The sequence below is a fragment of the Sarcophilus harrisii genome, chromosome 2 (genome assembly GCF_902635505.1).
Source record: "Sarcophilus harrisii chromosome 2, mSarHar1.11, whole genome shotgun sequence".
Taxonomy (NCBI): Eukaryota; Metazoa; Chordata; class Mammalia; order Dasyuromorphia; family Dasyuridae; genus Sarcophilus; species Sarcophilus harrisii.
Window position 1 is genome coordinate 546172056 of NC_045427.1, and position 9771 is coordinate 546181826.

The 9771-nt window shown below is 39.4% G+C and overlaps 1 protein-coding gene across 1 annotated transcript in view; it reads left to right on the top strand.

The window, feature by feature from the left end:
* ISG20 (interferon stimulated exonuclease gene 20) overlaps nucleotides 1–4091 on the top strand; it is a 12919-nt gene extending 8828 nt beyond the window's left edge. Inside the window, exon 4 of the mRNA XM_003755528.4 lies at nucleotides 3818–4091. Coding sequence (XP_003755576.1) covers nucleotides 3818–3904 — 87 coding nt within the window. The 3' untranslated portion in view covers nucleotides 3905–4091. The remainder of the gene's footprint in view (nucleotides 1–3817) is intronic.
* The last annotated feature ends 5680 nt before the right edge of the window (nucleotides 4092–9771 follow it).

A 9771-nucleotide genomic window follows, 5' to 3' on the forward strand; every position in this document is an offset into this window, starting at 1 on the left:
GCCTAAGCACTCAGCAGCCAACCAATGACTCATGAGGCACATGTCAGGGCAACAATTAGAGATGGTCATGGCAGACACAAATAGAACAAAGAAGGGATTTTTGTTTTTAATTCAAAGCTCTGATGGACCCAAGAATGGGATAGTTCCTGAGGGAGCTTGAGGTAACTTCTTCTCTGAGATCTTTAGAAAGAAAATGGTTGGAAACTTGTAAGGACAGAACTATAAAAACCCAAATGCTGGATGGTTTAAGACCATAGGATTTGGAGTCTAGAAGGGACTTTAGTTCTTCTAGTTCAATCTTCTCAATTGACACATGAAGGAATAGATGAGATTTAGAGAAATTATGTGGTTTGCCTAAGGCAGAATCAAGATTCAAATCCAAGTCCTTCAACTCCAAATCCAACAATTCTTGGGTTTGCTCCTGCCTTTTGGGAAGCTTAGCCAATCCTCCAGGAAAACATGAGTTCAAATTTTATCTCAGACACTCACTAGTGTGTGACCTTGTTCAAGTCACTTTATTTACTTCAGTTTCTCCAACTGTAAATTGTGGGTTATAATAGTACCTACCTCCCAAGGTTGTGAGGATCAGATGAGATAATCTTTATAAATTGCTTAACACAATGCCTAGCACACAGTAGGCATTATATCAATATTAGCTATTATTATTATTTCACAGTTCCTACTCTTCTGTTACTTTTTGTATGAATTTAGGCAAATTGTATGATCTTTCCTATTCAGACACTTATTAAGTGTCTGTTACGTGCTAGGTACAAATATTTTCTGGCTCTTAGCATGATTCTGTATTGTGTTCTTTTTCCAAAACACAGCCAGGTGATAAGAGTTCAGATCTTTTATTGTGTCATTCAGTATAGCCTGGTTAGCCCAGAGGCCTATCTCTCCGCTTGGTTCTAAGAGCTCCACCTGAACGTCTCCAAATCCAAAGGTTTGTCCTTCTGACTCCAGCCAGCACCAAGGTAGAAGATACGATGAATCTTTCTTGCCTCGAAGATAGGGCTTGTAGGCTTTCTTCCAGAGTGCTCCTCTCCGACCCCAGTCAACATTCACAAGAAAACTCTCTTGAGTGGCTTACCGGAGCTGTTTTTATGCTGCTTCTCTGAGAGTGGGATTGTGGGATATCTCCCAGCATGCTCTCTGGCCCTAAGGGAGGTGTGAATTCAGATATCTCTTTCTAAACCCTGAATTCTCCCAAACGTGTGAACTCCATTGAGTATTTAGATACTTATGAGCTCTCTAAAGGTGTGAACACAAGCATTGTTTCTATCAGTTGTACTTTAGTACCTTGTTTCAAGTTTTGGCCCAAAATATCTCCTTCTAAGATCAAATCAATCATATTGAAGCATGCTAAATTAGATAATTATTGTCTCTATCAACTCCAATGGCTTAACACTTTGTAAAGATTCCAACAATTCTGTAATTCTCCATTTCTTGTAGCAAGACCTAATGAAAGCCTTCCTGAAAGTTCCCTGCAGTATGTGCATTTATTTTAAGATTGTTGTGAGATCAATCCTGCCTCTCAACCTCTCTCTGGTTCTATCATCTTTGCCAGTGTGGACCCCATGATACTATTGCCTCTTTGCTTTCAGGACACACCAGGAAAGCCAGGTCAATGAAACACCTCATTGCTTACTTTCAGCCTGAGTTGTTTCCTTCCAGTCTGGGGCTCCTTAATTAAAAAATAACTGCCAAACAGTTTTGATCAACCAGCATGACAACATTAAAGTGTACAAAGCCACTGATACTCTTGCCAGGAGTCCTCTGATAAGGAGAGGAAAAGGAGTTTTGCATTATTGTAAATAATATGTTGTAGTTTAATGAGGACTTTTTTTTTTCCCCCCATGGACAAAAAAGTCTGGATACTTCAAATGCCTGAACATGGTATATGAATCTGCCAGTGGTGGTGGTGCTGATGCCAGTAGTGGGTTTCGGATTTATTGCCGAATTTCTTGGCTTTCCCTTTAACACATAGTTGCCACCAAATTTTCCTCCTCTAGGATAGGAAGTTGAGGCTCAGAATCAGTTCCCTCATCCTTTTCTACCTCCCATGACGCTGAAGGATTTTATCTAAATGCCTTGGGGAATCCTTAGCTCTTTGGTAAATGTTAGAGGCATTTACCTCTAGAGCTAGACAGGTAGTGCAGTGGGATAGATCATTGGACTCGAAATCAGGAACACGAGTTTCCATCCTGATTCAGATGTTTAGCTGTGTAAACCAAGACAAATCATTTAACACCTTTCAGCCTCTGTTTCCAAATCTGAAAAATGGGGATAATAACAGATACATTGAAGGGTTGTTATAATGGTAATATATGTGAAACACTTTGTAAACTTTAAAGCACATTATAAATGTGTCACACTACCAACATGATGTTGAACATCCACAGTGCTCTAGGCTTAGTAAGAAAAAGGTTTCCCATCTCTATTCCTGTCACCAAGAAGGAATTATTGGAAGAATTAACATTTCATAGGGAATAGAGTATATGTTAGCAAGAAGACTCTGCAGATGTAAAGAACTTTCTAGAAGAAAGAACTGAGAAAGGACACAATAGTGAACAAATACTCAAGACACTGGCAAGTCACGTAAGCCTCTTTGCTTGAGTTTCCTCATCTGTAAATTGAGCTGGAAAAGGAAATGGAAAACCATTCCAGTATCTTTGCCAAGAAAATCTCAAATGGGTCAGATACAATTGAAACAACTGAGGAGAGAGGTACCTTTGGGGTCTCCCCTGGTCTTGTTATGACAGCCTAGACCGCTCCTTAAGCATAACCCTGTCTCTTCCTCCTGGGTCTTCCAAGACTTTGGTCCTCTAGTGGGAGGTAGGATAGAGCAAGTTTATGGCTTAGGGCTTAAGAAGTGACACTAACTGCAATAGCTCACGTTAATATATGACTTTATAGTTTATAAGTCTCTCCTCATTACAGTCCTGTGAGGTTCAAACTAAAAAAAAATTTCTTTGGTGAGGTAATTGGAGCTAGGTGACTTGCCTACTGTCACACAGCTGGTACTGAAAGATTATTGAACCTACTTTGCAGATAGGGAAAAGGGAAGGGATTAAGCATTTATATTGCGCCTATTATATGCCAGGCCTTGTGATGTCATTATCATCATCATCATCAATATTATTATGGCCCCCAAGACAAGCATTTAATTATGCAAAGTATTTGTTACCGAAGTAACAAATGGCCCAGTTTTGTTTTGTACCATCAGTCTATTGGGTGACCTACTAAGCAAAGTTTTCCCAATATCTTGGGAGCTGTGGCATGTGACCTAATTAATCATTCCTTCTCTCTTTGCCTTCTTTACATTTATAAGTATCTCATTTGATCCTCAAAACAATGCTGCGAAGTAGGTGCTGTTATCATTTCCTGTTGAAAAGGAGGCAAATAGAAGTAAAATGACTTGCTCAGGATTTCACAGGTAGCAAGTTCCTGAGGCCAGATTTAAATTCAGGTCTCCTGACTCCAAGTCTAATAACCATTCACTATGTCACCAGCTATCATAAACAGATGGATAAACAATTTGGCCAGTCACTTCATCTTGCTGCCCCAACTCCTTCTGTCTCCAAATCCAAGTCTATATGATTTTGTCTGGCAAATCTTGGGCATTTCTACAACCCAAACCCTGGCTCCAAGGAGTGGAGATGAGATTTAAGCACCCAGAGCCTTTGGTATCAGAGAAAGGGATGACACAGTGCCTGCGTGAGCTTGTGCCCCAGCCATGGTAGACTTTCCCCAATCATCCTTTGGCTGATCCTCTTCACTTTGGTGACTGAATATTTCTCTCTATATATCTTTACAGAACAGCAGTTTCGGACACTCCTCTGTGGAAGATGCTAAAGCTACTATGGAACTTTATAAAAGATCCAGAATAATAAGGGCCCGCTAAAAAGAGGAGAATGTGGGGGAGGATGGCCTAAACACAGCTGTCTTGCTGTTCAAAAGTTGATCTCAAGAAGATGGATGGAAGCCACAAACTTTCAGGGAAATCTTCTTTCTTTTACAAACAGCATCTCCCAAAGCCTTTTAGTTTCTTGCTTGTTTTATGATAATAAAATTGATCTCTATTTTCTCAACTCAGATTTTATTTTTCTGCCACCATGAGCTGCCATAGGAGTTAATGCTTGAAAAAAGGCTTATTTGATGACACATCCCAATGGGGCAGTGCATATATGTAGACGGGAACACCTGAATTTGAATGTACACACACACACACACACACACACACACACACACACTAGGTGTGTGATCCTGAACTAGTCTCATTAATTCTGCTTGCTTCAGTTTTCCCATCTATAAAATGGGGATGATAATAATAGCACCTATTTTGCAAGGTTGTTGTGAGGATCAAATAAGATATTTGTAAAGTACTTTACAAATCTCAAAGCATTTTTAAAATGTTAGCTGCTATCATCATCATCATGATCAAGATCTTTATCATCTTCATATTATCAACATTTTTATGGTCCCCAAGACAGGGAACATATAATCGTTCAAAGTATTACTGCAGTAACAAAGAACCCAGGTTGTATTATGAATAGCCTATTGATATCACTTATTGGGAAAAACTTCTCCCTAGTATCTTGGGAGTTATGGCATGTGACCTAATTACTTATTCCTTTCTTTGCCTTCTCCTTTTCATTTTGAGTTAGTGAATTTGCCTTGCATAAAATACTGGTAAAAGGAAGTTGCCAACTTGTTTACTTCCTGACCATCTTTCTCTGCTACAGAGCCTGCCTTTGAGAGAACTTGGGTTCCTATTTGTGGAGACTCTTTTCTGGTAACTATATCTCACAGAGCTTGAGTGCCCATCCCCAGGTGGAATGACTTGCAAGAAAGCTAAATAATCAGTTAATTCTGTGCTAACAGAAACCTAAGCATTCAGTAGCACAGAATCAATAAAACCATTTAATTGGAACAGAAAAGGAAACATAAAATTTTTGTTAGAAATATTCTCAACACTCATTTCTCAAATGATTATATTGTTCTGCTAGTGTTTATCTTGTATTACAACTGGAAAACTTCTGAATCCTCACAATTCTGTCTTTCTGACTTTCTCTTGTCTCCATCTCTCTGGCTCTGCTTCTCTGTCTCTATCTTTCTCTCTCTCTCCTCTCTCTCTTTCCCTTTTTTCTACATCCTTCTTTCTCTCCATCCTAACTCCCTGTTCTCTTCACCTCCTCCCTCTAACCTCTTCTTCTTTTTGTCAGATAACATGAAAATCTTCTGAAACCCCTATTGTACAAGCATTGTCTTGATTTGTCCCAGAGGGTTATTGGCATCTGTCAGGACTCTTGGTTTGGGGGATACACTGTAGGCCAGCCTTAGCCCTTCATCATAACGAATCTCCACACACTGTTCTTTTGTTTTGTAAACTTTTTGCATCTCAGAAGACTTGTACTGCTTAGAGTCCTCACATTATGTCTAGACGACCCACAGTCTCACGGAATGTGGGATATCACATTTTTTTCTCCTCAGAGTGATGCTTTCTGGGTCTGAGCATAATGGGAAATGGAGTCATGAGAACTTCTTCCTTTAGCCTCTTTTTTTTTTTTTTTTTTAAACTAAATCCTATATTAATTTTTGCTAGTTCTAACTTTCCTTCCACTGAATCCCTTTGGAAAGCTGCTAATTCAGATCCAGGCTGCTTCTAATGACACTGTAGAGGGATATTCTGGGTTCCAAAAGGTCCATAGGCCAGATTCACCATAACTAAATGTTTCAGAAATCTAAATATGTGGCGGTGGGTTTTTTTTTTTTTTCTGGTTTAGTAAATGACAAAAGTGCTGATGAAAAAGTTTGACACCAGAGGCAAGGATGAAACCAATACTGCCCAATGTCTCGATCACTGAGATAGCTGGCCCCTTTGGTGTTGATCAAACTTCCACCTTATCCCAGACATATAGACTTTTTGTTTAGAGCAGGAAATATCATTTCTACTGATGTTTTAGTAGAAGAGTACTGGAGTTGAGACCAGAGAATCTAAGTTAAAATCCCAGGATGTTATGTTCTGTGTAATCTTGGATAGACTATTTACCCTCTTAGAACCTCAGTTTTCTTATCTGTAAAATGAGGAAATTGGACTAGATGACCTTTGAAGTCAAATAAACTTATGATCCATAAATAATGCAAAGAGGATCAACTCTGATTTGAGAACTGAAGTCCTCTTGTTCTAAATCTATCTTTATTTCTAATATGTTTCAAGTGAGAAGATTTTATGGAATGATGGATGGAATATCCTTGGATTGGAGAGAGGGTAGAAGTAAGAGGACCTGAATTCAAATTTTGCCTTAAGTACTAGCTTTATGACCCTGCACAAGCCATTTATCCTCTCACCCTGTTTCTTCATTGGTAGAATAACTAGGTTAAATTCTAAGGCCTCTGAGGTGTCTTCTGGCTCTGAATCTGATTCTCTGAACTATAGGTGGGAATAGATTTGGAGAGGGGAGGATCATGGAGTCTTGAGCTATGTAAAAAGCTCTGGTATGCAGTAGAAAGAATTATTTCCCCCTATATTTAGATGGGGAACGAAATGAAACGAGCTTTTGTTAAGCACTACTACATGCCAGGCATTTTACAAATATTTTCTCATTTGATACAATAGCTTTGGGATGAGGGGCCTATTATTATCCCCATCTTACAGTTGAGGATACTGAGTTAAACAGAGGTTAAATGACTTTCTCAAGGGTCACTAAGTGTCTGAGGCTGGATTTGAATTCAGATCTTACTGACTCCTGGGCTAGTGTTCTATCCAAGGAACTACCTACTGCCTCAGGAGTCATAGGATCTTGGTTTAAATTCTGACATTTTTATTGTGTTTCAGTTATTTTTAACTCTTCATGACTTCATCTGGGGTTTTCTTGCAAAGATAATGGAGAAGGTTGCCATTTCCTTCATTAGCTCATTTTACAGATGAGAAACTGAGACAAACAGGGTTAGGTGATTTTCCCAAAATCATCCAGGTAGTAAGTGTCTGAGGCTGGATTTGAACTGGAGACCTCCTGACTTCAAGGTTGATGCTCTCTACTCATTTCTTCATTTAGCTGCCCCACTTACCTACTATCTGATCTGTAAAATGAGGATATAAAATACACTACTTAGAGGGAATGGCACCTTCATAAACCTTAGAAGTTATATTGTTATTAATTAATCTAATAATCTCAATAAACAAAAAACCAAAAACCCAAGTTGTCTATAAAAATGTGTCCATGAAGAAGCCCTATGTCTCTGATTTTACAGATGTAAATCTTACCAGGATTTTACCAGGATCTTGGCTAAAAACTTTCCTTGGTCTGGAGGTGAGGGTAGGGCAGGAAGGACAAGGGGATTGGGAAGGTATCAGTAGAGATTTCTTGTTTTTCTTTTTAATACACATTGCTTTATGAATCATGTTAGGAAAGAAAAATCAGAACAAAAAAGAAAAACCATGGAAGAAGAAAAAAACAGAAAAAAGACATGAACATAGCATGTATTGACATATTCAATTTCCATAGTTCTTTTTCTGGATGCAGATAGCATTTTTTATCCAAAATCTATTGGAATTGCCTTGGATAGGAAAGATTTCTTGATCTCTTCCTGTCATCTCTGGTACAGCTAAGGACTGGAATCTTTGGACAAGGACCTTCTCTTATTATTTTGGGTCTAAGGTTTTTAGGTGTGTCTGGGCAGGGTGAGTCCAGGACTTTGTGTGTGTATGTGTTTTGGGCTGAACATTAGGTGGTGCTCTTGGCCTGTCTGTTCACATAACCAGATTGTTAGATGTGGAAGACTTGATTGGGATGCAGAACCAGGCTTAGAATGTTAAAACTGAAAGGAATTTTAGAGATCACATAATGTATTTTAGAGGTGAAAAAAATGACACCTGGGGCGTAATTTTCCCAATAATGTAATTGGCTAGCATTTATATAGTACTTTAAGAGGAAAGCACGTTACAAATATCCCATTTTATTCTCTCTACAACAATGAGGTAGATGTATCATTACTCCCATTTTACAGATGAGGAACCTGAGACAGAGATTATATGGCTTTTTTAGGGTCAAACAGCTAATAAATTTCTTGAACTCAAGTATTCCTGGTTCCAGGTCCATGGATCTATTGATTATGCTGCTTTGCAGCCTTGAACTAGTCAAAACTGGAGTAGGGAGGCAGTGGGGTGGGGTGGAAGAGTACCAAATTCTTGTAGTGGACTTGGAATTATGAAATCTAAGTTCAAATTCCAGCCCTGCTTCTTAAAAAACCATGAGAACTACGTAGGACACACCATTTAATTTCTCTAGAATCTAGTTTCTTTCTCTATAAAATGAGGAAGTTGGATTAGATGGTCCTTGAGATCCCTTCCAGCTTTAGTTCTGTGACCTTTGTAATCCTACAAACATGAGGCATTTTATAGTTGCTCCTTTATAACCGACTCAACCATATTTCCTGGGGGAAAAAAAAAACAGATAGATGTGCATCAGGCAGTTTTAAAAAGGAATTTTTTCACCATGACTTCACTCTATGTAAGTATCACTACCCAGATTGAAAAATGGAAAAGTTCAGGTTAGGGTTAATGATATTAAAGTATTCTAAAGCGGTAAAGTGGTATCAGGTTCCAGCTGATGAACTTGGCTTATTGGGAGAGGAATGAAAGGAAGTAGTGGTGGTTAATTTGGGTCTTTTTAAGCACTGGGATGCCTACTATCAGCACAGGATGCTCAAAGCCTACAAACATCTCTATGCCCACAATTCCAAAGGGTTTGAACTTTCCTTGGCATTTAGAAGGTCCCAGGAACACAACTTAAATTGGGCCTTCAGCTTTCCTGTCACAATCAGCTCTCCAGTCTGCTTTTCCAATAGGTCACCAGCATAGCTAGATTTCTCAGTGAAGTTTACAAATCTAGATTTAGAGCCAGAAGGGAGGTTAGTGTGACCCCTTCATTTTACAGGTAGGGAAATTATACCCCAGAGAGATTAACTGATTTTTCAAGGTTACACAGGGCTGGGAAGAGAACCCAGAAGAACCTCTGACTCCAAACTAGTGGCCTTTCCACCATGGCATGCTAACCTTCTCCTTATCAGGTTCTTAGAATGAGAAAAATAAATAGTTGCTACCGATTCACATTGTTACATGTGTCCCTGGACCAGTTGTGTCCCAACACCATTTAGAGATATTTTTTGGAATTTGTTTATATCATTCAACTCAATTCAGCAAGCATTTATTAATCACCTACTGGGTGCCAAGCACTGTGCTAGGCACTGTGGATACAAAGACAAGCTTAACTCGTCCTGTCCTGAAAGAGCTTTCAATCTACCATCTGGCCCCTTAACAAGCTATTTCCAGACAAGCAGATGCTAATGTGCCATTATCATCGAACCTAATGTAACATTAGGTTAGAAAGGAAGAGGAGAGCCCCTTCCTTCCAGAAAAGCGAAATTGAGAGAAAAAAACACAAAATGAGTGCTGCCAATTAGAAACAGTCACCTACTGTCACCTAAAATGAGAAGGGGGAGATATAAAGCTGTGCTGCACAAAGGAAGGCTTGTGAGATTTTCAGGGCTACTCAAGAGGACAGTCAAAGAAGAGGATCTAAAAATGGCCCTGTGGTCCTAAAGGAGCCTGAATAAACTCTGACTCAGGCCTGTTTGCTGACAGACCCACCTTCCCAGCAGTCGGGCTGGCAAGAGCCAACAAAGCCAAGGGTTTGAAAAGCCACAGGCAGACTCTCCAATCAGAACACCCAGGCCCTGCTGCTTAGGAGCTGGGAGATTCTGGAGCCA